Source organism: Petromyzon marinus, chromosome 3, assembly GCF_048934315.1.
Source record: "Petromyzon marinus isolate PM22_M1 ecotype Great Lakes invasive population chromosome 3, UKy_Petmar_22M1.pri1.0, whole genome shotgun sequence".
NCBI lineage: Eukaryota > Metazoa > Chordata > Hyperoartia > Petromyzontiformes > Petromyzontidae > Petromyzon > Petromyzon marinus.
The window spans coordinates 10,487,432-10,514,280 of NC_133669.1; the positions used below are offsets into that span (position 1 = coordinate 10,487,432).

General features: G+C 47.8%; 1 protein-coding gene across 1 annotated transcript; it reads left to right on the top strand.

Moving 5' to 3' along the window:
- The first annotated feature begins 10,917 nt into the window (after nt 1-10,917).
- On the top strand, nt 10,918-26,502 carry FGG (fibrinogen gamma chain). The gene is made up of 10 exons (XM_032973742.2): nt 10,918-11,197; nt 15,010-15,048; nt 18,242-18,425; nt 20,096-20,189; nt 20,762-20,898; nt 21,321-21,451; nt 21,936-22,114; nt 23,229-23,355; nt 24,118-24,268; nt 25,797-26,502. Exons 1-10 carry the CDS (start codon nt 11,123-11,125, stop codon nt 25,976-25,978), a joined length of 1,299 nt encoding a protein of 432 aa, XP_032829633.1. The 5' UTR covers nt 10,918-11,122; the 3' UTR covers nt 25,979-26,502.
- The last annotated feature ends 347 nt before the right edge of the window (nt 26,503-26,849 follow it).

A 26,849-nucleotide genomic window follows, 5' to 3' on the forward strand; every position in this document is an offset into this window, starting at 1 on the left:
ATCAGGTGAAGGGACTGGACTGTCCAGAGGACGACAGTCCAGTTATTTTATTTTTACCTACGTGACTTTACCGAATAGAACCAAAGAGCATTAGCTCAGCAATAATGGCAGGAGACTGCCAAGATGTCTGTGCAGCCAGCGGGCTTGTAAAACACGAAATTATAATCTGTAAGTTACGCGAAAACAGCGGAATAACATTGCAGGATAACAATCCATACATTTCCTCACACTCAGCCTCTGTGCATAATGAAAATAAACCCAGCAGTTCATGAACTGCATCGTGGTCCTCTCGCGTTACGTCACTGTCAAAATAAATGTTAACAATTGTGACCGACTGACAGGCAGCAAGGGGCCGCCCATAAATGACGTCACGCACCTTGGGGGGGGGGGAGTCAGACATTTGTGACGATGTGTGACGAGCGAGGGGGTGATAAATGTGACGTCGCATCAAAATGTGCAACTTTAAATATAGAATTGTTATAACAACACTCCTACAACATCAGAGTGCAGCGCCACATTAAATACGCATTACAATGACAATAGTTTAAAGCGATTTGAAGCATGTTTTATTTTAAAAATGGAAATATGGTTTTGGGGGGGGGCAGAGCTTTGTGACGTCATATTTGAGGGGGGGGGTCTGACTTTACGTGACGCCGTGTGACGAGGGGGGGGGTCAAAAATCGTCCAAAATCGCGTGACGTCATTTATGGACGCCCCCCAAGTACACAGTAGTCACCAAGACTCACTGCTGCAAAGTATGCTTCTGGGAACCATATATGTGGAGTCCCAATTAGTCACGCTTTGGTTCCCATTAGCCACACTAATTGGGTACGAGCAAGGAATATATTTACATTATGAGACCTCTTTTGCCAGTAACAAGATATAGTAATAGGTTTTACCCTTTTAACTGGCACAAAAACTGACACCTTTATTCAAGGCATCATGTTTGCAATAACCACAACACAAGCAGTCAAAATGCAAACAAAAGAGGCAACTCTGATAATAATATTGGCACTGTCCTTGAATTTGATTGGTCCACACCCGAGACGGCTTTTCTTAGAGCCTAGTCTCCACTGGTGTTGGACCAGAAGACGCCAAAAGGCGTACAACTCATACACTCACTCACACTACCACTGACTCACACATCATACACTGACTCACTTATCATACGCTGACTCACACATCATACACTCACTACCATTGACTCACTCACACATCATACACTTGGAGGGTCATGCTGACAGATATGGCTGCAAGTTTGGTCGTACATGTTATGTATATCGTTTATTGTTAAATTATAATCAAAGTTCCTACGATTACTGTTGTTACATTGTATTTTATAGCTTTATTTTGGTGATTTCTAAAACATATGGTTAAGCCATGTTTCTTGCGGAAGTGCGGAGTTGGCCTGATAACTTGAATCTAAATTGTCTTATGGTTGTTATCACACTGGGATTTTTGCACACAGCGTTGTAATACGGTGTTTTTTTTTCTCTGGAAGATTTCCTGGTTTATCCCAGGATGTTTCTGTTGCGCGTCGTCGTCACTTTAAGATGTTTCTCTGTTCATATTTAGTTTGCTGCGGTTGCACCCGGCTCAAGAGCCGCATGGCTCACAGGGCTATGCCTAAATAAATGAAACTTGAAACGGAGGGCCGCCAACGCGCTCGCACCTGCGGGGCAATGATCTCCTAGCACGCGCCGCGGCTCCGCGTTCACTCTCTGCGCGCGCCGCACCACTCACGCTAACGAGAGGCGGCGCACAGCGGCACGGCCGCACCAACACCTGCGAGCGATTGCCTCTTAACGCGCGCGCACGCGCCGGGGCTCCGCGTTCACTCTCTCGCGGCGCATTCTCCCACGCAGTCGCTCCACACACAAACGACAGACACCACACCGATGCTCCGTGCTCACTTTTATTCGCGGCGCAAATACACACTCCCTGGGGGGGGGGGGGGGGATATTTTGCGGGAAGAGCCTAGCCTACCGCTGCCTAAGTGCCCAGTCACTCAAACATCCTATCACGTACCTCGAAGCTGTACTCACGGCGTCGCGCGGACGCTGTGGGAGTCGGAGGGAGAAGGGGGCCGTCCATAAATGACGTCACGCGATTTTTGGCGATTTTTTTTACCCCCCCTCCCCCCTCGTCACACGGCGTCACAAAAAGTCAGACCCCCCTCGAATATGACGTCACAAAGCTCTGCCCCTCCCCCTCCCAAAAGCATAATTCCATTTTGAAAATAAAATATGCTTCAAATCGCTTTAAACTATTGTCATTGTAGTGCGAATTTAATGTGGCGCTGCACTCTGATGTTGTAGGAGAAAACATTAAAAAGGAGGCGTTAGAAAGCTGAAAATTAGCATAACATTCACTTGAAAATATTCAACGTCTAACTAAAACTGAAGATGCTCAGAATATTACATTGAAATTCTTTAATAATGATAAAATATTTAAAGTAATTATAACTATAAAAATACTTGGAAATTTGTAGTAGAACGAAGCAACATGGAGAGTACAATTATAACAATCAAATATTCATTCCACAGAATTAAAAGCCCTGGTAGAATCATTCAAATCAAAATGTTTAACAACAATCATTCAAAAAATTTACAAAATTTATGCGTCTCCATTTTTCCATGGAGAAGCGAAAAGCTCCTTCATGGAATTTAAATAATCAAATAGTTAATAATGAAAATGAATCAAAATGAGTGTTGTTATAACAATTCAATTGTTTATATTTATTTAAAGTTGCGCATTTTGACGTGACGTCACATTTCTCAACCCCCCCTCCCCCCCTCGTCACACATCGTCACAAATGTCTGACCCCCTTCTCCCCCCCCCCCCCAGATGTGTGACGTCATTTATGGACGGCCCCAAGGATGAGAGAAAACTTTACCTATCACTGCCTCGTAGCAGCACTCGCTGGCATCACACGGATGCTGCGAGTGGCTCGAGGAGGCAGGACGACAGGCAGGGGCGGAGCCAGGATTGCAGGCCGGGGTGACATTCAACAAATTTTAATTTCAAGAATGATTAGAGAGTCAGGCTGTTGAACTAGACGCCATCGGATGGCGACACACTCTGACAATGCAGTTGCACGGAGTCCGCCAGACCGAGTGTCGTACACTTACACTCAGAATGTCACCCCTGTCACCCCCCCTGGCTCCGCCCCTGACGGCAGGGAGTGGGTCTTGGCGGCCCAGAGGTTGAAGACAAGAGACCGGAAATGGTCCCGGGCTATTCTTTTTATTCCCTTAACTTCAAAGGCCCGGGGTAACGTCGTACCGTGCGGCCAATCGTGCGTCTACCTGTGGTTACCGCCCTCTGTTACCGTGTCCTCCGTCGAGTGCCGCGGTGGCGGCGCTGATCACCTATTGTCTCTCATTGCCCTTTGCCTGGAAGGGCGCCTGGCTGGCGAACACACACCCTGCAAGTGTCTATTCGGTAAGGGGGGGCCGAGATGGGGGCGGCAGTGGCGCTGCGATTCTCCTGGCCTCATGCTCTTCTTGCTCAATATTCCACCCTCAGTCCCTCCTGATGTCACGAATAACTCATTGCGGCTGGCCCAGTGAACCTTTTTGTGCCCATACAATTTTAGGCCAACTCAGGTGCACCGCAATGTGATCTGTCCTGCGGGGGTCGGCCTATCTCCTGGCGCCGGGAAACAGTGGGATTTTCCTCGTAGGGACCCTTTGGATGAAAACCCGTTGCGCCAGGCGATCCCCCGCCAGGACACTACGTGTGTGCGCTGCATGTGGGTGCTCAGTGTGTGTGCTCAGCGTGGGGCCAGGGGGGAGTCGCGGCGCTGGCAGAGTTGCTCTGCGGCCGTGGCACCACGCATACCCCACAGTTGCGCCCCTGGTTGCGAGACTCCTACCCGTGGGCATTGAGCTACAGAAATGCCCAGGAAGTTACAGTACAGCAAAGTGTGGACTGATATCATCTGTCCCTTCCGTACGAAATAGAGTGTTGCCCCCTCACATCATCCTTGGCATGAGCTGTATCGCCTGAGTACTCTGATTCAGCCGTACCTAGCTCAGCTTCTATCTTAGCATGTTGCACTTATCTGTTGACTGGGGCCTCCTTGTGGCCGACTGGGCCCCTACGCGTCGCATACGCTGCATACCCCATCACTGCGCCCCTTGACCCAGCGGAGGTATTTGAGAGGAAAGGTTCGTCATCCGTGTTATGCGACAAGGGATGCGCTGATGTAGGCGTAGGAGGATTTGGAGCTGTGTGGACTTTCAGACGACTGGTCCTAGCGGTATCTGCAGAGTGGCTCATGAAAGATGCCACGAGGCAGTTGGAGGCAGCTACCTTCGAGCAACAGTGGAACACGGAGGAAGATTTCTCACAACAATGAGCAAAGAGCGCTGGGCAGCCACAACAAAGCAAGTTGGCACAGTGAAGAACAGTCATGTCCATTAGAAAATCCCATAATACATGGGTGTCTCCTTTCAACACTGCACTTGTCTTTAAAGTGCACTTAGCCTGGCACATGTACTATGATGATATCACCACCATCTATTGTTGAATGACAGCTGTTGTGTGACCTGAGTGTGTTTGTTTCAGTCGTGCTGTCCCAGCTGATTGTTGATTCAGCATTGTATTGATCGGGTCTCTGTTGACAAATCCACCACCCACTCACTCACCCACCCACGCACCCAGGCACCCACCCCTCACCCACACACTCATGTATCACATCAACTCGGACATCCATTCACCCACCCTCACACTGACCCACGTATTAATCCACTCACCCACTAACTCATCCACACACTCACTCAATTCACTAACCCAACAACAGCCTCCATTTACCAATTGGTAGCCGTTACGTCCCCACAGCGCGTGTGCCAGGCTAGATGCACTTGGAGACCACGTAAAGCGTAGAAGCCTCGCTGCTGGGGCAGACCCAAGTGTTGTAGGTTTAGATGATCACTCACCCAACCACATCCACTCAGACATGAAGGCCGACACGGCACACGAGGGGCTTTGTTGGCCAGATCCACGCCCGGCCACCTTTGCCTTCCTCGTGGCAATGTTTACATATTGCAGCAGGTACTCATTTTAGGCCGAGTCGACCTAGGGGCAGCCCAGGACTGGTTCAGATAATCGTCACTGGCGTTGTTGTTTGTGAGCGAGAATAAATCTTGGATGGCGGGTACGCTGACCATTACGCCACCACTCTCCACAATCATCACCCACTCAATCACCCAGCCTCGCACATGTTCCTGTCACTTCTAATCTGGGAACTCACTGTGACCATCTGGAAATAGATGACTCAGCACCCATGGCTTCCGGGAAAATCACAGTTACAGGAAGATACAATTTTTTTTTGTCTTATATAAACACACGTGGCTTGTTAAACGATAACCAGTTGAACCGGTAACCCTTTCCAGAATCGAATACCGGGTCCGAATGCCAGACACCGGGTCAGTGATCGTTTACAGTGGATTTTTAGCAACGAATGCATCGATTGGCGAACGTACGAACGGCACGGCGGCGACTTAAGCCACCGCGTTTTTACAATTGCCATCGTTTCTCAGTTATATGTGCGGTAAGGCGGTAACCGGGTTTGTTTTTTTACCGGTTTTTCATGCGATTACTAGTCATGGGGAGGGGGGGGACTATCTTAACAACCCTATAACATACCCAGGTTGAATGAAAGACAAAGCCATTTAAGTGGTATGGTCAGACGCACCTTTACAGCACTTCGGTGACATCCCCACCACGCGTGTCACTCCCATACATTTTAACACAGCAATGTAGTGACATCACTTGTAATGGTGCGCCAGTCTATTATAATTTACATTTTGACTACTAATTTGTCTTTTTTTTCTACAAAAGTGCATCCCAATTGTGCCTTTTGGCATCATTTTACGAAATATCCATTTGGATCTCCCGTTGATCAGTCGTACATGCCACTTCGTGTTAGAGATCGAGCAGCCCGTGAACGCGGAGACCATGGATCTAATTGAAAACTATTTAAACTACAGGGTGCTCTAAAAAATGTTAACACTTACAGGAGACTATCGTTCTTAATACAAAATAACGGATAATACACTGTAACATGATAACAAGTGTAATGTTAATAGCTTCAAAAAGTCAAAGAGTCTCCCACGTGTTCGCCATCGTTGTCAACACGTGGCCTGGAATCTTCTCCAGGTGTCCTCCAGAGCCCGGAGGCAGCAGCACATGTCACGTGGTGTTCTTGCAAATTCTCGGAAGTGTGAACGTTTTTTTGAAGCACCCTGTATATTTTTTTATTTTACCAGGTAAGGCCCACTTAGCTATGTAGCTCATTTTCAGAAGCGATCTAGCCACAAATGATAGCCCAACGAAGTGACTTATCATGTGGAAATGTATAGCAACTAAATACTCTCAATGCATGTTGACAGGAAGAACATGCAAACTCCAAATATACAGCAGGCGTCTGGGTCTGGATCGAACCCACGACCTCCTGTACACCAGGAGAGGGGGTTAACATCTCGCCACCGTGGCGATCTACCTCTGAGTCTTTCAAATAGTCAACACAGCAGCAGGGAGGCTGCATTTACCCACCCTCTCTGCCACTGAGAGTAATGATCATCGCATGACAGTAAAGCGTATCTATTTACATCTCAGAGCCGGAATATATCTAAATTATAAGTGAATATCCAAATTAAAATGTGATTTTTTTGTGGAGCCATTGATGAACGGGCTGAAACCATCAACTCATACCTGAGAAGCCGGTTCAATCACAGGCGGCTGCCTGGATTCGAACCCGGGTTCTCGATCAGTGAGTGCTTCCAGCTCAACTTTCCGACCTCTCAGAGCCACCCGACCACTTCGGCCATAATCTTATGGTGTATATATTTAGTTTCTTTCGTTATCAAAGCTACAAACTATTATCAAACAGCCACTGGACACAGCATCGGTAGACACTTTCAGAGCTCCGAGTCAGTTGTGAAAATTTCAAATTCTTATGGAGGGGGCCAGTTTACCAAATAGAACCAACCTGGTATGTGTATTACATGTGTAGTGCAGTGACTTCGGAGACGAGGTTTTGTAGAGGAAACTTTAATTAACACACGATCTCGCCTGCACACACTCTGTAGTCGCTAGCCTATGACATAACACTAGCCGTCTAGCATCGACGGCGCTGACGGAGACAGCTGATAGGCTATCTAGCAGCGCAATGTCGAGCGGAGATGGCAGCAGCAATGGCGACGAGACGACAGAAATGATGAGACGATCCAATCCCAAACCGGCAGCCACGAGCTCCCGCTCTCGGCCCCTTTTATGCTCCCAGCGTGGCCCTGGCTCCGCCCTGGCCGCGCCTCCCTTCTCGAACCCACGAGCAGGTTCCAGGGGCTTCCAGATGAGGCTCTCCATGACCCTTGCCCCAGTTCCTCCGCCTTGCCGACACACACCGTGTATATGCTCACCGGCGCGTGTATTGTTTGTACACCGCAGTTGCCGCTGCTGGTCACCAGCCGGCGTTATTACACTACACGTGCATTCGGTGGCGTTGGTGATGATGGTGGCAGTGACGATGGTGGCAATAAATAAGTGTTAAGTTACGAATTTTGGAGTCTGTTAGTCTCCGGATATGGAGTGCCATTTGTGTTGGGGCGGGGGGTGGGGTCATTAGTAATCAGTTGTATTACGTCTATAATATGACAACAATAACCCATTGTCTATCCACTGCTTCCGTTTGTCTTCTTAGTTTTTCCTCCTGTTGGCCAAGGGAGCATTGATATGTATTTATTTCCATAATGTAAAGCGCCTTGAGCACCTCGTAGGCAGACGTTTTATAAACGTAATGTTTTATTATTCACTGTTGGATGATGTCCTCACCAGGCCATGTCGGCTATGGGAGGTTGTTTAGCCATACTTCACCACGCTGGTCAGCGTGAGTTGAATGGGGAAGCGAAGGACCGATTCAGACAAGGTAATCTCCACTGATGTTAGCCGGGGCCGGGAATATTTCTTAGATTGCCAAATGTTATAGCAGAGCACGTAACCACAGTGCCGCCACTCCACTCCGTGTTGCCTATCAGTACTCAATTGCCATGCGCACTCATGTATGGGTGTTTGGGATCTTTTAATGTTTGTATGGTGTGTGAATACACTTTATAAATCGAGGTCGACTCAGTCTCAAATGAGTACCTGGTTTTGTGTGTGAAACACATCGCCACTGGGGAGACAAAGGCGTTCGGGCGTGGTGTTGGTCATCCACCTCCTCGTGTACCGTTCCGGCCTTCATTGGTGCTCGCTAAGAGCACTTGCCCCAACAACCTGTTACGGATTCATATTCTTGGTTCTTTCGGTAAAGTCACGTAGAAGGGAAACAACAAAATAATAAAAATATAAAACAATATATTTTTTATTTTTGTTGTTTCCTTTCTACGTGACTTTACCGAAAGAACCAAGAATATGAATCCCTGCAGTCACGAAAGCTTTAAATCAAAACCTGTTACGGCTCTACATGGGAGTTCTTCGTCTTTTGGGGTGCAGAGATGGCGCTACGAATCTTAGATTCCTACCCACGGCACACATCCGTGACGGTTATCTCAATCGGTTCTGGGAATATTTAGTCCTGGGTACACAGATCAACTCAACCCGACACGAGTCCCTGGAACAAAGTTGTCGCGTCAAACAACGGGGGGGGGGGGGGGGGGGGAGACCAAGACTATCTGGGGCGTTGTTCCGACCACACCCAGCCCCCCCACCCCCCTCTCGTGTTCCGCTGTGTCGGCCTTCTTTGATGCTCGCGAACACAACAGGCCAGTGAAGTTGAGTGGCTTGGTATGTGTGGGCACGTGTGTGTGTGCGCCCCCCAATGTGTGTGTGTGTGTGCGCACGTGTGTGTGTGTTGTGTGTGCGCACGCCTATTTGATCTGAACGGCCGTTTGATGTAGGAGGATATCAGGGTCATCACTTTTATCTGAGAGCAACTGGCGCAACAGTGAGCACAGCACATCGACACACACAGTCTCGCGCACGCGGTCGCATACAAAGATCCCACCGAATAACATACTCTTACGCCAAGTGCTGCTGTGCTGTTAGCGAGCACCTATTAAGGCGAGCACATATTAAGGCCGGCACGGCACGACGAGGCGGTGGGTGGGTGGATAACGCAATACCCAAGTGCCGATGTTTGACACACCGCACCAGGTACTCTCGTTAAGGCTGAGTAGAGCTAGGGGAGGCCCAGGATCGGTTCAGATATTCGTCACTGATGTTGCCTGTGAGTGGTAACCGCTCCCCATGTACGTGCATATACCTGTACACGCATGCTGCACACGTGCAGCACACAAAAGTCACACGAACGGAAAAAAAACAAATATCCCCTCCGGTTCGCCTTTAACAGATTGAAGGTCCGGGTGGCGCACGAGCGGGTGAAGGACCGACACCACGCGCGGTCGCCTTTGTCTTCTCAGTGCCGATGTTTAGACACCGCACCAGGCACTCATTTAAGGCCAAGTCGATCTCGGGGAAGCCCGCGGCAGGTTCAGATATGACTCCCGATTGTGATACAGCTGTGGCCCCGAATAGAATTTGGGTGACCTGAGTTCGATTCCTCGCTACCGCTCCCCGTATGCATGGCCTATTGGTACAGGTCACACGTTCAATAATAACCGGTTTAGATGTGTCCGGAGTACGATCTCTCCGCTGCTGGACGACAGCCTCCCCAGAAAAGTCGCCATCCTCTATGGTCCTGACATGATCCATGTCCCTCCGGCACAGGAACTGATTTAATTTCTCCACCTGTCGGTTGAGATCACTCATTTGGCTGCCGCTCCGGTTCTTAGTCTCGACCACATCGGCTATTTAGCAACCTGCCCTGCCCAAGCAGGATAGGTCAACCAACTTGGAAGTTCTGAACGAGACGTGGCGGGTAAGCGCTGGGGATATCACTGTCAGGGTGTGCGCGCGCGCAAAATGCATTGGGTACATAAAAACACACTAAGAATTGCCGCTTGTGCTATGAATTACAGCAAAACAAGAGAACTCACTGAAACAGCTTCATATGCAACAGACCACAAGTACTGGATTGGCTCCTTGAGAAGAGTGACCGAGGGGAACTTCTTTCGCACCGTACATAGCCAACCGTGCTAATCGGAGGTGCGGGGGAAGGACAACAAACTAAACACAAAAAAGCAGTTTTAAGGAAATGAGTTTCCAATCGAAATCCAGATGGAGGTGGTGCCCATGATACCGTGAGAGTGTTCCTCGACGGACGTGCTGACTGTGTAACAACAAGAAGACCAAACGACCAGATGGAGATGAGACCCTACGGTGGAAGATGGAGCTATATATACTGCGTACAACCTAGAGAAAGGTGGTGATGGTGGTGGTAAGACTCAAAGAGCGATCCTCAAGAGGTCGGTGTTATAAACCGTGCAACCAGCCGCGCGATCTGGCAAAACGAAGGAGGCGATGACCGTGGGATTGTGTTGTCAGCATCGGGCAGACAGACGGTTCGGCAAAGCACGCCGTTACACTGAACGGTGTGCTTCTACATCGATGGCCGCAGACATTCATAACCCCCCCCCACCCGCACAGATTAAGCGTGGGGAAGTATGGTCAAATACAATGCCCACGACTCGCACGGCGTGGGGAGGAGGCCCTCATCCGGCAGTTACGACTGCTCGGACGGTTTCAATATCGGCTTTCCCATAAAATTATGTTGACGAGTCGGTGAAACTTTGTTGAACACACATTTCGAATGGTTGTGGTGATGACCACGATGATGCATCTTCTCGAGTCCGTTCACAATTCACACAAACACACACGCGATGTACGTCACGCGATGCACCTGGCCCAGCTTTATCAGTGACGTCACGCAAGTGCCCACGCTTTGCCCCACAGCCTCGGCCGGAGTTGTCACCCCCCCCCCCGCCCAAACACAGCCCTTTAAATCTGGGCACATCAGGGGTCTCGAAGCCAGACTCAGCCACATCACCACCAACACCACCTGACTTCGAGTTCAGAGTCGAGTGAGGAGGAACATCGCTGACTAACACAGTTAATCAAACTGTGGTTCGTGGCTGTGTACGTGTGTATAGTGCACACGGGGTACTGAATTTGTCTGTTATACATCGACACAGGCAGACGAGGCAAGAGTGATACAAACATGGGCAGGATCGGGACGCCCGTCTTCCTCGCCTTCTTGTCCGCGCTTACGTGCTCCCTGCAGGTTCACGCGCAGGTGAGTTCACACGCGCGTACACACGCGCGCACGTGCGCACGGGGCACATATACGTGCACACAGGTGAGCGTACACGCGCACACGTGTGCACACGGGTAAAGCAGTTTGTCGCCGGAACACTGACACGCGGACACAATATTCGTAAGGACGGTTTCATTCCAAGCTTTACCCTTCACCCTGTCCGGGGCTGTAAGGAATTTCCTTATGTTAGATGGATATCACTGACATCACAAAATACATCATCTCGTTCAGCACGCTAACTCATAACTTCATCTATATATGGATGTCTCTTACCACATCCACCGTCATCCAGGACTCTAACTTATCGCCTCATCCTCTAGAGCAGGGGTGGGGAACTTTTTTCTGCCAAGGGCCATTTGGATATTTTTAGGATCATTCGAAGGCCATACAAAATGATCAACTTAAAAATTTGCCTGTTATATTTACTCAAACATTTAATGAACTCACCCCTAATGTGATGGCTGGAACTGCTTCTCTTTGGTGAGGCGTGTGATAATGTTAGCTGGTATTGATGATGTTAGCTGGTATTGATGATGTTAGCTGGTATTGATGATGTTAGCTGGTATTGATGATGTTGCTACTCGCAACTGCTTTTCCAGGTTTGCTCCGAGATTTGTTGAATTTCGAGTCCCGCCTGCGGTTGCCTTGGCAGGGCCACACCAAATGATTTCGCGGGCCTTATACGGCCCGCGGGCCGGACGTTCCCCACCCCTGCTCTAGAGCATGATTGTCCAAACTGTTTCCCCGCAAGCTATACCCCGATGCATCTTTCCCAGGTGACGGATTTACCTCCGTTCAGATACAAATTGAGTTGTCCCACGCTGCACGTGTCGCACAGAGCTCTGAACGTAATCCGGACGAACACCGAGGTTCTCACCTCGATTTCACGGCACCAACTCCGTCGTTTTGGTGACTCTTTGCATTGGTGACCAAGGGAGTGGAGCGGTGCCCGCAGCGGCTTGCGGTGACCACATTTTAGAATCCCGACCACGGCCAACATCCGTGGCGAGCGATATCTGAATCGGTCCTGTGCTACCACAGTTTACCAATGCGCACTGAACAGAATTGGTTTAGTATGGTCAACCGACCTCTATGATTAACACGGACATGGCGAAGGCCTTCATCCACCGGTGGTTTGACAGATACCTGTAATACTACACCATGTATTTAAACTAGAAACCTCCGAAGGACAGAGAGCGGTGGGTCGCGAAGAGCACGCCTGCACATTTTGAGTTTGCGTGTGTCTCTCCCCGTGGTTGCGTGGATTTTTCCCCGGATTGCTCCGGGTTTTCCCTTCATTTGAATAAATATGCGTTTCGAGTATTTGTCTGCTATAAATGCCCACACGATAAATAATTTTATTGGCCTATCGTTTGTGACCAGGTCGCTTCTGAAGAAGAGCTATCTAGCTCAGTGGGCCTTACCTGGCAAAATAAAAATAAATTTTAAATAGTAATAGTTAACTCGTCTTACTACTTATAGTTCCAGCACAAAATAGTTAATCTGAAATAAAATCACTAAATTGTAAATGTTACCATTGCAGACAAGAATAATTATTTTTGATCATCTAAAAAAAAATGGCCACATTACACAAAGGCGTTCTAAACACCCGAAACATACTTTGGTCAGATACAATCGTATAGTTATATATTTATACACTCTACTGGTATTTAAAGTAAGGTTGTATTTCAATTAGTTTAAATAATGCTTGATCATTAAAACAAATTTGGCATGGAGGTAATAATAACTGAATTATTACATTTAATGATTAATCAGTGACCTCCATGCAAGCGATCCGTTATCTGTGTCCTTGCCTCTCCCTGTGCCCTTGTCCCCACCAACCCCCACCTCACTCTCTGAACTCTTCTCCCCCACCCATCACCCCCTTGCCCTGTGCCCTCAAATCTCTATTTCCCCCTCCCCCACCCCCCCCTGTCCGTATCTCTCTTATTTGGGATTTTCCTACCCACATTTTACCCCGAATGTGCTGTCGGTGTCGCTTCGTGAGACGCGAATCCCATTGGGAATTCTCGCAAAGCGGTGCGATCAGTTTGCATTCGAGAACGGCCCAGAGATGTGGCTATCACAGAGCTGCCTCTGAGATCCAGTTGGGAGCAGCTCTTTCCTACTCGCTCTGCCACTGAGAGTAATGCTCGTCTTATGACATGACATATATATATTGGGGGGGGGGGGGGGGACACACACATCCCCCCCCCCCCCAATATATTGCTATAAAAGAGATTTCTGTTTATATGATTGTGGTTATGGTTGTACTTTATGAATCCCTAATCTCTGCCACTACATACAATGAAACAAGAAAAGGTAATACAATACACTATTAGACATTATTGTAAAAAATACGGTAAATAAAAAGTCCATCCTATGTGTTAGTGAATTTTTTAATATTTTAGGCAGGAAATTCGTTTTCAAATTTAGATTTTTTTCCGGGGGGGGGGGGGATACCCCCAGACCCCCTGGAAGATTTGCCCCCCCCAAATATTAACTCCATGGCTACGGCCTTGATCAGAGTTGGAATTAAACAAAATTAATAGCAGAACCAAATTGAATGCGATGGACGCTTTTTGTGCACGCAGTGGTTGGGCTGAGACCACCAACTATACTTGAAACGCTAGGGTTTAATCACGATCACTGGCGGAGCCAGTGGGGGAGGGGGTGGGGTGGCACGTGGCCCCCCAATGATCCGATCGAAATCCCTAATTTCGATCGGATCATTGGGGTTTATTAGTAATAAATCGGCATTTTGCGACCCCCACTGCCACTGTGTAGCATATTATTACGTGCCAGGGACTCTATGAAATGATAGGACAATCGTTTGAGTCCATAATTGGCAATAAGTAACGGCAAAGCAGTTATAAGTGACTCAGAATTGTGTGTAGTTGCGTATACAGTACACGACTTCCCTGAAGGCATCAACACCTTCAGCGAGCGCGATGCCGATCACACACGGTTCGAATTCGACCCTCGATCGATGGCTGCGACATCGCCGCACACACGTCGAATAAAAAGCAAGGGACAAGTCCTTACAAACAACTCCTATCATTTTTAATTGCTGGAGGGGTTGCCCCCCTCCTACCTGAAAATATTGGCTCCGCCATTGATCACGATCGGCTGCCTGGATTCGAACCCAGGGCATCAGCTCTGATCTCCGACTCTACCCCTTTTAATCTCTGTATACTTTAGTCTCTACGTGTGAGCGGTGCTGCAGTGGTTAGGGCACTGCACTACGAATCCGGTGACCGGGGTTTGATTGCCAGCCACAGCTAACATTAGTGGCAAGGTGGCAAGTAACATCTGGACCGGTCTCAGGCCTTCCCTGAGTCGATTTCGCCTTTAATGAGTCGGTGTTGTTAGTGTGTATTACATCAGCACTGGGGGAGACTAAGGTAGACAGTCATGATGTTGGCAACTTCATCCACTTGTGTGCTGTGCTGGCCTTAATATGAACTCGCAAACAACGCTTATACCAACAACGTATTTGAGCTACATGGGGAATCTTTGTCTTGCTATGCATGTACACGTCTCTGACCTTTTGAATATTTTTTCGTGTGTCTCTCTGTACATGTCTCTTCTATTACCTCTGTTATTCCCTTCTCTTAGTTTTTTTCTGCATGTCTCTACTGTCCTCACCTTGGTCTCTTCTTCTCTGCACATGTCTGTCATATCACACACACACACCCTCCATCTCTCTCTCTACATGTGTCTATTACCCACCACTAACTCACACTGACTAACGTTGTTTTCTTCCTCACCATCACTCTCTCCGTTGCCAGGTCAGGGACCTCAAGCAGTGCTCCAATGATCCCGAATTCGTAAGTTTCCTCACCTCGCAGCACAACTCGGCCATCGCTTCCTCACGGAACACACAGTTCTCATCCACACGAGAATTCATCCACACCATGATTGGGCAGAAGGGCTCTAGTGACACATTAACATGTTGCCTTCGAGTAGGAATCTGGCCGAGAGGGCACGACATATCCCTATTCCGTTTAATTCACTGCCTGCCATTCACATTCTGGCACGAAATGGGCATACACTTTTCAGAAATTCAGCTTTACGTGGATTACTGAACTATTCTCGCCGAAATGTGCTTACTTGTCCGTCGCGCAAAACCAATCTCTCAAGATAATCAATATTGGCTGAAGCATCAACTGGCTTTTGTCGTCGTCACAAACGCGCCCACATGCTGACTGCAGCCATTTCCAAACACTGCCACGGTTCGTACAGTTGCCACCATATCGCAACTCCATTCCGTGATAAATTTGACTTGTCTCTACTACAACCTCTGCTGGCAACAGCAAAGAAGAGTCGATCATATTTATTTTAACGTGCGGTCGTGCAACGGTGCATACTACGGTGAGGGAAAAAAAGTATTTGATCCCCTGCTGATTTTGTACGTTTGCCCACTGACAAAGAAATTATCAGTCTATAATTTTAATGGTAGGTTTATTTGAACAGTGAGAGACAGAATAACAACAACAAAAATCCAGAAAAACTTATGTCAAAAATGTTATGAATTGATTTGCATTTTAATGAGGGAAGTAAATATTTGACCCCCTCTCAATCAGAAATATTTCTGGCTCCCAGGTGTCTTTTATACAGGTAACGAGCCGAGTTTAGGAGCACACTCTTAAAGGGAGTGCTCCTAATCTACGCTTGTTAGGTATAAAAGACACCTGTCCACAGAAGCAATCAATCAATCAGATTCAAAACTCTCCACCATGGCCAAGACCAAAGAGCTCTCCAAGGATGCCAGGGACAAGATTGTAGACCTACACAAGGCTGGAATGGGCTACAAGACCATTGCCAAGCAGCTTGGTGAGAAGGTGACAACAGTTGGTGCGATTATTCGCAAATGTAAGAAACACAAAATAACTGTCAATCTCCCTCGGCCTGGGGCTCCATGCGAGATGTCACCTCGTGGAGTTGCAATGATCATGAGAACGGTGAGGAATCAGCCCAGAACTACACGGGAGGATCTTGTCAATGATCTCAAGGCAGCTGGGACCATAGTCACCAAGAAAACAATTGGTAACACACTACGCCGTGAAGGACTGAAATCCTGCAGTGCCCGCAAGGTCCCCCTGCTCAAGAAAGCACATATACATGCCCGTCTGAAGTTTGCCAATGAATATCAGAATGATTCAGAGGACAACTGGGTGAAAGTGCTGTGGTCAGATGAGACCAAAATGGAGCTCTTTGGCATCAACTCAACTCGCCGTATTTGGAGGAGGAATGCTGCCTATGATCCCAAGAACACCATCCCCACCGTCAACCATGGAGGTGGAAACATTATGCTTTGGGGGTGTTTTTCTGCTAAGGGGACAGGACAACTTCACCGCATCAAAGAGACGATGGACAGGGCCATGTACCATCAAATCTTGGGTGAGAACCTCCTTCCCTCAGCCAGGGCATTGAAAATGGGTCGTGGATGGGTATTCCAGCATGACAATGACCCAAAACACACGGCCAAGGCAACAAAGGAGTGGCTCAAGAAGAAGCACATTAAGGTCCTGGAGTGGCCTAGCCAGTCTCCAGACCTTAATCCCATAGAAAATCTGTGGAAGGAGCTGAAGGTTCGAGTTGTCAAACGCCAGCCTCGAAACCTTAATGACTTGGAGAAGATCTGCAAAGAGTGGGACAAAATCCCTCCTGAGATGTGTGCAAACCTGGTGGCCAACTACAAGAAACGTCTGACCTCTGTGATTGCCAACAAGGGTTTTGCCACCAAGTACTAAGTCATGTTTTGCAGAGGGGTCAAATACTTATTTCCCTCATTAAAATTCAATTTATAACATTTTTTACATGCGTTTTTCTGGATTTTTGTTGTTGTTGTTATTCTGTCTCTCACCGTTCAAATAAACTTACCATTAGAAATATAGACTGATCATTTCTTTGTCAGTGGGCAAACGTACAAAATCAGCAGGGGATCAAATACTTTTTTCCCTCACTGTATCTTTGATGACGTTAATGCCTGCCACCTCGTGTCAACATCTGGAGCAGTAAACTTGCACATTAGCGCCGGAGCCATGCCCCATTCACGATGCCATTTAGCAAATTCACAGTTACATAGTTTGCAGAAATATGAAAAGTCTGCTTCTCTTTGAAACACCCTCGTGCATTCCCATTCGGTGACCATCAGTGGTGTAGCGACACGTCAATTGATCAATTAACATCGATTCAGCAGTGGACTGACAATAGGGCTGTACGTGTACAATGATGATCACTTCGCATGCGCCACGTGTGGTGCTTGATGATGACGTGAATGATGATCCTGGTAGTGATGATGATGATTGCGATGATGGTGGTCATAGTGATGGTGACATCTCACGTGACCTGTGATATTTATAATCAAGGTGGTGATATCAGTGATGATGAGGATAATTATTATGGTGGTCAACATGATTGTATTAATGATCAAGTTTATTTTTTTCGTTTGCAAGAGTAACTCGAGTCACCAACATGACAAAAGTGAAACACCCCAAATAATGTTCAGCAATGAAGCAAACAGAAATCAGAACAACTAAAAAAATAACAAAAACTCTTGATGGTGATGTATTTGTGTCCACGTGAATGTACCTGTGTGCGTCTCCATGCGTGTGATTACTCACGTGTGGCTAAAGCACAGCAAGTTGGCACAGTAGGGGGCACAGGTGGTGCATCAGCCAGTCGTCTCAGTCAGTCGACCCGTGACACCTGCTGCGCCTGCCCCGTGACCTCCTGCCAGCGGGCGTTCGACACTTCACGTGGCCTCAACGTGCACATAGCCTGGCACAAGCGTCGTGGTGACGTCACCGCCAATTAGTGGCGAATGGCGGTTGTTGTTGTTGTTGATTTCTCACGTACGTACCCATGTCTGTTAAGGCTATACGAAGAGTGGGGGGGGGGGATATTTGTCTTTGGTAACATCATGCCTGACATATGTCTCTCTCCTTCACTCTCTCCTGACCCCACCGTAACCGTGACACCCCCCCCCCCCCCACACTACCCACCCACCCACCACAGGGCCGCTACTGCCCCACGACGTGCGGCGTGGCGGACGTGCTGTCGAAGTACGCCAAGGGCGTGGACGAGGACTCGAGTTTCATCGACTCGGTGCTCACGCAGCTCGCGGCCAAGCACGGCATCGTGGAGGGCAACGTGAACATCGTGAACGAGGACGTGCGGATCACGCGCGACGAGGCGCAGAGTGAGGGAGGAGGCGGAGGAGGACGCGCGGGCACTCGCACACACGCGCACGCTCTCGCAGAAGGAGGGCACGTGCAGTGGCAGAATTAGTCGTTGCCGAACATGGCAGTCGTCGTGATAGTATTGATAATAATTTGAATTTTTAGTCGGGGTTCGGCCATTGGACTCAGAAATAAAGAAGTGGTAGGGTCGGTTTTAAAAATGTTGCTCCCCCCTCCCAAGGCGCTGTCTCCACCCAGCAGTACAAATGGGCACACACAGTCGATTGGGCGAGTCGCGTGTGGTGGGGTAAAAACGTGGGTACTCCCACCTTTCTTCCAATACAACTGGCCAGCGTAACAGAGTAGGACAACAATCCTCGAGGGGGGCTTTCTAGAGCTCCCTCTGGCGGAGGCTCTTCCGCCAGCAGTGGCCAAGTAACCTTTTACTTTGGGAGTAAGGCCACAGGGGTTCTTATAATCGAAGTGTGCTTTAAAAAAATAATCAGATTATGCTGTTATAATCACTGATTTTAACCATTATGCTAACAATTATCTATTCACAAATCATACGGTATGCCCAATCTCACCTGATCTCAGAAGCTAAGCAGAGGTTGAGCCTGGACAGTGCTTGGATGGGAGCTATCGTGCAGAAAACAGGTGTTATAGGCTGCTGCAGAGCTACGTGGTGGGCAGCAGAAGGCAGTGTGGCGAAATCCATTGTTGAACTGTAATATGCTCCGTCTATGCCGCCCTCCTCCTTCACCGACCCTCACTGACCAGCGTGGCGATGTGCGGTCAAACAATCCCCAGAACCTGCACAGCGTGGGGAAGCCCTCATCCAGCAGTGGATTGTCAATGGCGTTGTGCACGCGTTGTATGGAGGATTGTGGAGGGGGCAGTTGCGACGCAAACTTTTGGACAGATTTGAGAATCCCAGGGTTCAGTGGCCAGCCTGATTTCCATTCCCAACAGTGGCTAACACGTGGTGTTAGAACATTGCCCGAGCTTCCCGCAGGTCAACTCAGACTGGTGAACAGCATCAGGAGGGAAACAAAGTTGGCTGGCCCTAATAGGCACATCGCTGAGAATAGGTTTTTCAGTTTAGTTTTAGTTTTCCCCTTTAATCTGGCAACAAAACAGGTGTTAAGTTGTTAAAACACCAAACTGAAACCTTTTACAAGGAATCATGTCTGCATTAACCACAATACTTGTGGTCAAAATGCAAACAAAAACATACTCTGATAATATATGCATTGTCTTTGAAACTGTAAAAGGTTTCAGTTTTGTGTTATAACAACTTAACACCTGTTTTGTTGCCAGATAAAAGGGGAAAAACCTATTATCATATTTTGGTACTGGCAAAGGAGGTCCCATGAGGCACATCGCTTTTCCCAGCAGTCTTAAGATGTATATATGGTGAATCTCTGCTAAAAATATAGACGAAAATGTTGCTAACAATTGTTTCTTGTGGTTACTTTGGTTCTGGCGATGGTGGTTTTGGTTGTGATGATTGTGGCTGTTGTGGTTGTGGTGATGGTTTTGGAGGTCGTTTTGGTTGGGGTGGCAATGGTTGTGGTGGTTGAGGCTGTGCTGTGGTGGTGGTAATTTTGGTGGCTGCTTCGGTTGTGGTAGTGGTGGCCGTGGTGGCTTATACTGGTTGTGGTGGCGGTGGTTGTGTTGATCTGTGCAGTCATCAAGGACTCGGGCCAGAAGACAGTGCAGAAAATTCTGGAGGAGGTGCGGATCCTGGAGCAGATTGGAGTCAGCCACGACGCCCAAATCCAGTACGACTTTCCCAACCAAAGCTCCGCCATACAGGGTGGTTGCAGATTTCGTCAGCCATTTACTCAAACTTTTAGCCCATGAGCCAAGGGGGTTGATTAGTAGCACGTGGGGTGGCAAATGCTCCGAATATCAACCACGGCTAGTGTCCACTGTTGGCTTGTGGTCGCCATGGGCAGCATCCACCATCGGCAGGCAACTTAGTGTATGCACCGTCTGTTTTATAGACACGCTACCTAGTTATTTTATTATTCTGTAGATATCCAATGTCAGATTAGTTTACAAATAATATATTTTCCAAACTGATGTTCTCCATGAAAGGTGCTTTAATACTGTTATTTCATTACATCTCAAAAAACACTGCCAGTGAAACCTTTCTATCTGACATATTTGGAATCCAGAGATATAATCCTTCCATAATATAATTGTAATAATTTGCCACCCTAGGTGGCACCGATCAACTATTTTATTGGAACAATGGCTCAAGGACAGTTTCAATCAATTTGTTTACTGTTCAAGCTAAGAGCGATGTGCGGGGCTGTCTCTTCAATCTTTGTGCTGTGCCCCTTGGCAGGGAGCTGTCAGAGATGTGGCGCGTGAACCAGCAGTTCGTGACGCGACTGCAGCAGCAGCTCGTTGACATCCGGCAGACGTGCTCACGCTCCTGCCAGGACACGACAGCCAACAAGATATCGCCCATCACCGGGAAAGGTATCGCTCACACACACACACAGACACACTCACTCATGTGTGTAACAGAGGCACCAAAATATCACCCATAAACACTACAGAACACGTGGCAAAACAGACAACGCACGCACGCGGGGATATATCCTCAAATAAAAACGGTACATATACAACACAGACAGCATGAGATACCCCATCACCATGGGATATTTCTCGTCTTTCTGTCCACCTGCACCTGTGTCGCATGTTTTCTATGTACCACGTGTTCCTAAATCGCGTGTCCTCCCTGTCAAATTTGATCCTTTCCCTCGTGTTGTGTTTTTTTCTTTGTCCAATCCTGTTATGACCAACGCGCCTCTTATCATCCACCCACTTGCGTCCGGCGTGTTCCGTGTTTGTCGTGCCTCATCCTCTTGTCTCCCTGTGTATCCCGTGGCGCTCCCCAGACTGCCAACAAGTGGTGGATAACGGGGGCAAGGACAGCGGACTCTACTACATCAAACCCCTCAAGGCCAAGCAGCCTTTCCTGGTCTTCTGCGAAATCGAGAATGGCAATGGCTGGACCGTCATCCAGCATGTACGTGCGGGAACTCATGGGGGCACGTGGAGGAGAGTAATGATGATGATGGCCTTTATTTGCCCATCACACACACAAACATAAACAACAGCAGCTGTCATTCACCGCTCAGTGGTGGTGACCACCGAGCTTAGATCCATTTTAATCTATTTTAATGTCATGTGAAATGTTAAAAGCTAACTGTCAGGTCACAGGACAAACCTAGGTGTCATGGGTTGATAACTGGCAAATGCGTACCTGTCCTCCTAACTCTGCCAACATGCTGTGTGATTGGCATTGATGTTCTTCTAGCTGCCCGCCACTCTTACTCACTTTTGTGAGCATCACTCCTCTGCCCTCCGTTATAGTTGGAGGGTGACTGCATTCAATTGTAACGAGCCTCCTCCACAGAAGCCAATCTTGATAACGGTTACGCACTTGTATACATTCGTAAACGCATGCACGCACGCTCATGCGCGTGCCTTCTCGTTTTTTGCCAAACCAGCGTCACGATGGCAGCGTGAACTTTACGCGCGACTGGGTGTCGTACCGCGAGGGCTTCGGGTACCTGGCGCCGACGCTCACCACTGAGTTCTGGCTCGGAAACGAGAAGATCCACCTGCTGACCGGGCAGCAGGCCTACCGCCTGCGCATCGACCTCACCGACTGGGAGAACACGCACAGGTGAGAGGCGAGTTCACCTGGGTAAAATTACCTGGGCACACTCGTGTAGTGATCAGGTGTGCAGGCGGTGCAACTGCACTGGGGCCCAGCCGCTTGGCTACGAAGAGGGGGGCAGGTTTGGACAAAGCGTACCATTTAATTTCTTCTCCTTCTTCGTCATTGTTGTCGTCGTCATCCTCGGCTATGAGCTATTCACTGTTTGATTAAGGCCTTCCCCATCTTTTATAATCTCGTGATGCAACAACAGTGCAAAACGCGATATTTCAAGAGCCGTAATGCATGTGACTACACACACCTCTACATCGCGTCATGAAGCAGTTCCGTCAAGAGCCGAATGTGACTCCGAAGCCGCAGGTTTGCCGACCTCTGATCTCGGTCCTGCACGCAAGCTGAGCTCATCACTTCATTGATTTTCACTTTCGTGACTGCAGGATTTCATATTTTTTGGTTCTTTCGGTAAAGTCACGTAGAAATAAAATAAAAATAACAAACAAAAAAAACATTGAAAATACTCATCACTTCATGTTTGTCGTATTTCTTTAAAAGGAGTCTTTCGATTTCTATGAAACTAAACAGTTGTAGTTTTAATGAATACATCTCTATGAAAGTGGATCATTAACTCAACGTAAGTCCATGCTATCACAGGCTTGCGATTCATTAATTCATCTAGAACCCAAGTTGATCCCATTACATCATCTCAGTGGAAGACTCCATCATCTCAGGCTCATTATCTTATTGGGTTGCCACTCCATTGTTAAGTCTTGAATGTCAGCCTTCATCCCTTGCAGTGACGTCTTCTGCTAATGTTCACTTGTGTTTGTTCTTTAATTCATTGCACACTGATCAGCGTGGTGAACCTTTGTCTAACAACTTCCATGATCGACATGACATGGAAATAGATTCATCCAGCAGTAGATTGATAAAGGGCTGTAAATTATTTCGTTTTATATTGTAAACGTCCACCGAGGAGATCGAGTGATGAATCAACTCTTGTGCAGGTTCTGGGTGCATCGTTGCTTCGTGGGATTGCAGGATATGATTGAGGTTTTGCAGGGGAGGTCTTCATCTAGCAGTGGATTGACCATGGCAGATGATAATGACGACCTGTATGCAGGTACGCGGACTATGGACACTTCAAGTTGACGCCGGAGTCTGACGAGTACCGCCTCTTCTACTCCATGTACCTTGACGGTGATGCCGGCAACGCCTTTGATGGATTCGACTTTGGCGATGACCCGCAGGTGAGGCACGGCGGTTTCAATTTCCCCTTGTGTTTCTTTATCCGAATGATTGCCGCTTGTGCCGTATGTAAAGGGATGCAGCCCTACAGTTGTTCGCTCACGTGACGGCTGGCGGAAGAGCCTCCACCAGAGGGAGCTCTAGAGAGGCCCTCTTAGAGGGTACATGGTCTCCTCTTCAGACGTCTTGGTCAGACGTCTTGGAAGAGGTAGGAGGCACCCACACTTCCTGTAGAAGCTCCGAGCAATGCGGAGTGAAACGTCGGCCGTCACGCCGACCGACACGCATTGCAGAGCAATACAGCACAAAACCTACGATGTAGAGGTTGCCACCATTGTTAAAAGGGCCCTGGAAATCAAGTGCAATAAAAGTAGTCCATTAATCGACTCGATCAACGAATCTATGAAACTATTTAAACTATTTTTTTTATTTTACCAGGTAAGGCCCACTGGGCTATATAGATTTTTTCAGAAGCGGCCTGGCTGTCACAAATGATAGCTCAACGAAGTGGCTTATCACGTTGAAATTCATAGCAGCCAAATACTCGAAATGCATGTTTCTATATGTGGAGGGGAAATCCCCGGAGAAAAATCCACGCGACCAAGGGGAGAACATGCAAGCTCCAAATATACAGCAGGCATCAGGGTTGGGATCGAACCCACGACCTCCTGCATACCAGGCGAGGTGGTCAACGTCTCTCCACCGTGGCATCCACATCCCGGCTCTCAAAATTGTTGTCGCTGTGTCCACTCGGCGTCACGCAGGATAAGTTCTACACGACGCACCTGGGCATGCTGTTCTCTACGCCGGAACGCGACAACGACAAGTACGAGGGCTCGTGCGCCGAGCAGGACGGCTCGGGATGGTGGATGAACCGGTGCCACGCGGGGCACCTCAACGGAAAATACTACTTCGGTATGATGAGGATGGGGCGATGACGAGGGGAAAGGAGAGATGTGGACTAGGGAAGATGGATGGAAATACTGCACTATATAGATTTTTCACGGCTGATAAACACAGTAATAAAAACAGAAAATACACATTGCGATCCGGCGAAAATCGCTTTGTAATTCGGTAATCGCCAGAGCACCGGTCTAAAGGGTGCATCATTCTGGCGATTTTCAAACACAAATTGTTGAAACAAGAGCCCGTAGTACCATGTACATCACCCCATACAGAGTCTTCAAGATTGGAGTTGTAAGTATGGTTCAGTAAATGCAGTAACTTTTTAGAGTAGGATATATATATTTTTGTCTATATGTTTATTTATGGCAATTTCATAGAGTAAACACATTTAAACCACTAAATTAAAAAAAACATACGCACTACACCTAAACACGTAGTGTTATACAAGCATGTGCAAAAAAAGCTGCTATTTTAAATAATGATGCAGTGATTATCCCGGCGTTTTCGAAAATCCGGAGCCCCCTTCCCCTCCCTTACCGAAGCCACCCGGATAATTAATCGACGGTCTCTCGTAATTTGAACAAGAAACCAACAGAGGGAGTTTACTTTGGGAGTTCGGCGATGTGCACGGCCCGAGGGAAGGTCGGTTCCCGGGCAGTTTTCATAACAACCGAGCGGTTATTGCGGAGGGCATTGTAACCTCTTCCGCTCGTAGTAAGGGGAGTGTCAAATGCGTCGCACCGTCGGTGAAAATCAGTGGTTCTTCAGGCGCACGACACGTAACACGGATCGAACTGCATGCACAACAATAAACGTAGTTCAGTTTTTTGTAGATTGTGTTGCAGTACGTCACGTATGCGACCGTCACGTGTCCGCCTTAACAAATTAACCGCCCGCACCCAGTGGACGCTGTGCATGCTGCAACTGTCATTTTTGAAATTTATGTTCACATATCCACCAATGCTTCAGTCCTGAGAGAGAAGGATATGCAATGCACGATGTACGACATTCAATTTAATAGTTGATTTTGTTTGCTTGCATACGCTTCTGTGGGTCCATGTTGTGGACAGCAGAGGTCGGTGTAGAAAAATCCGTTGTATGCTAAAGTACTCTCCACCTCCACTAACCCTTCATGTTCAGCGTCAGAAAAGTCCTTCATACGGCAGTGGGCTGTCCCGGGATATTACCATTGCCATGTTATGATTATGATGATGCTGATCGTGGCTACAAGAGATGATTATGATAGTGATGATGGTGGGCATAATCGAGATCACGACGATGGTGATGACAATAGCAATGGTGGTCATTATAATAGCGATTATTGATGACATGGCTATGATAGCGATGATAATGATAGTTACAATAGGAATAATCAATGACGGTGTTCATAACAAAAGCAACGATAACGATTATGGTATGGCGATGACGATGGTAATTTTGGTTTCAATTGGGACGATTCATGATGACGGTTAATAGCGATGACAATATGATGATGATGATGATAATTGATGGTGATGACAATGCCCCACCCTGCCAGGTGGAAACTACCGCAAGACCGATGTGGAATTCCCATATGATGATGGCATCATCTGGGCCACGTGGCACGACCGCTGGTATTCGCTCAAGATGACCACCATGAAGTTGCTGCCCATGGGCAGGGACCTCTCTGGGCATGGTGGCCAGCAGCAGAGCAAGGGCAACAGCCGCGGGGACAACTGAGCAGGGACTTGGCTCTCACCTCCTCATGACACGGCGGCGAGATGTTAACTGCCTCGCCTGGTATACAGGAGGTCGTGGGTCCGATCCCGACCCTGACGCCTGCTGCATATTTGGAGTTTGCATGTTCTCCCCTGTTTTTCCCTCCAAATTTAGAAACATGCGTTGAGAGTATTTGGCTGCTATAAAAAAAAAAATGTCCACGCGATAAGCCAATTTGTTGAGCTGTCATTTGTGGCCAGGTCACTTCTGAGAAAGAGCTCAGTGGGCCTTACTGTTCCCCAACAATTCTCCCACCCAGCAACTGGCACCCACGTGAATGAGTGGACACTAGAATGATAGTACGATATATCGTATGACATAGGGTCCACGATTTATCGTTCCATCCGTTTTAGAAAGTATAGTCCCATCGTGATTATCGTGGTTCGTGTTTTTTTGTTGCATATATTTTATTTACTGACAAAATGGTTATTAAATAAAGGTATTGCCATCAAAGTTCTCAATAAAAAAAGCGAATGACCCTTCAATTATGCTTTGCAAAATGTCTTACGGGAGTGTTTGGATGGCAAAGTGGTTGGTTATATGGCCTTGTGATTCACTGCTAATTACTTAAATATGATCGGGTAATAACTCACAGCAAGCGCGTTATAAGTGTTATATATTGTAAAAGTTACAATTGTTGAAAAATGCATGTGGCAGGCTTATGTCAAGTGAACTGCATTTGAAGAACTTTTAAGAAAACCTAATTGGCAATGGGAGTACGGTAAAGCGCAAAAAACCAATAGCCGCCATTCACGACTAAGTGACAGTGACATCACCACGGCGCCTGTGCCAGGCCAGGTGCACTTTGAGGCCACGTGAAGTGTCGAAGGCT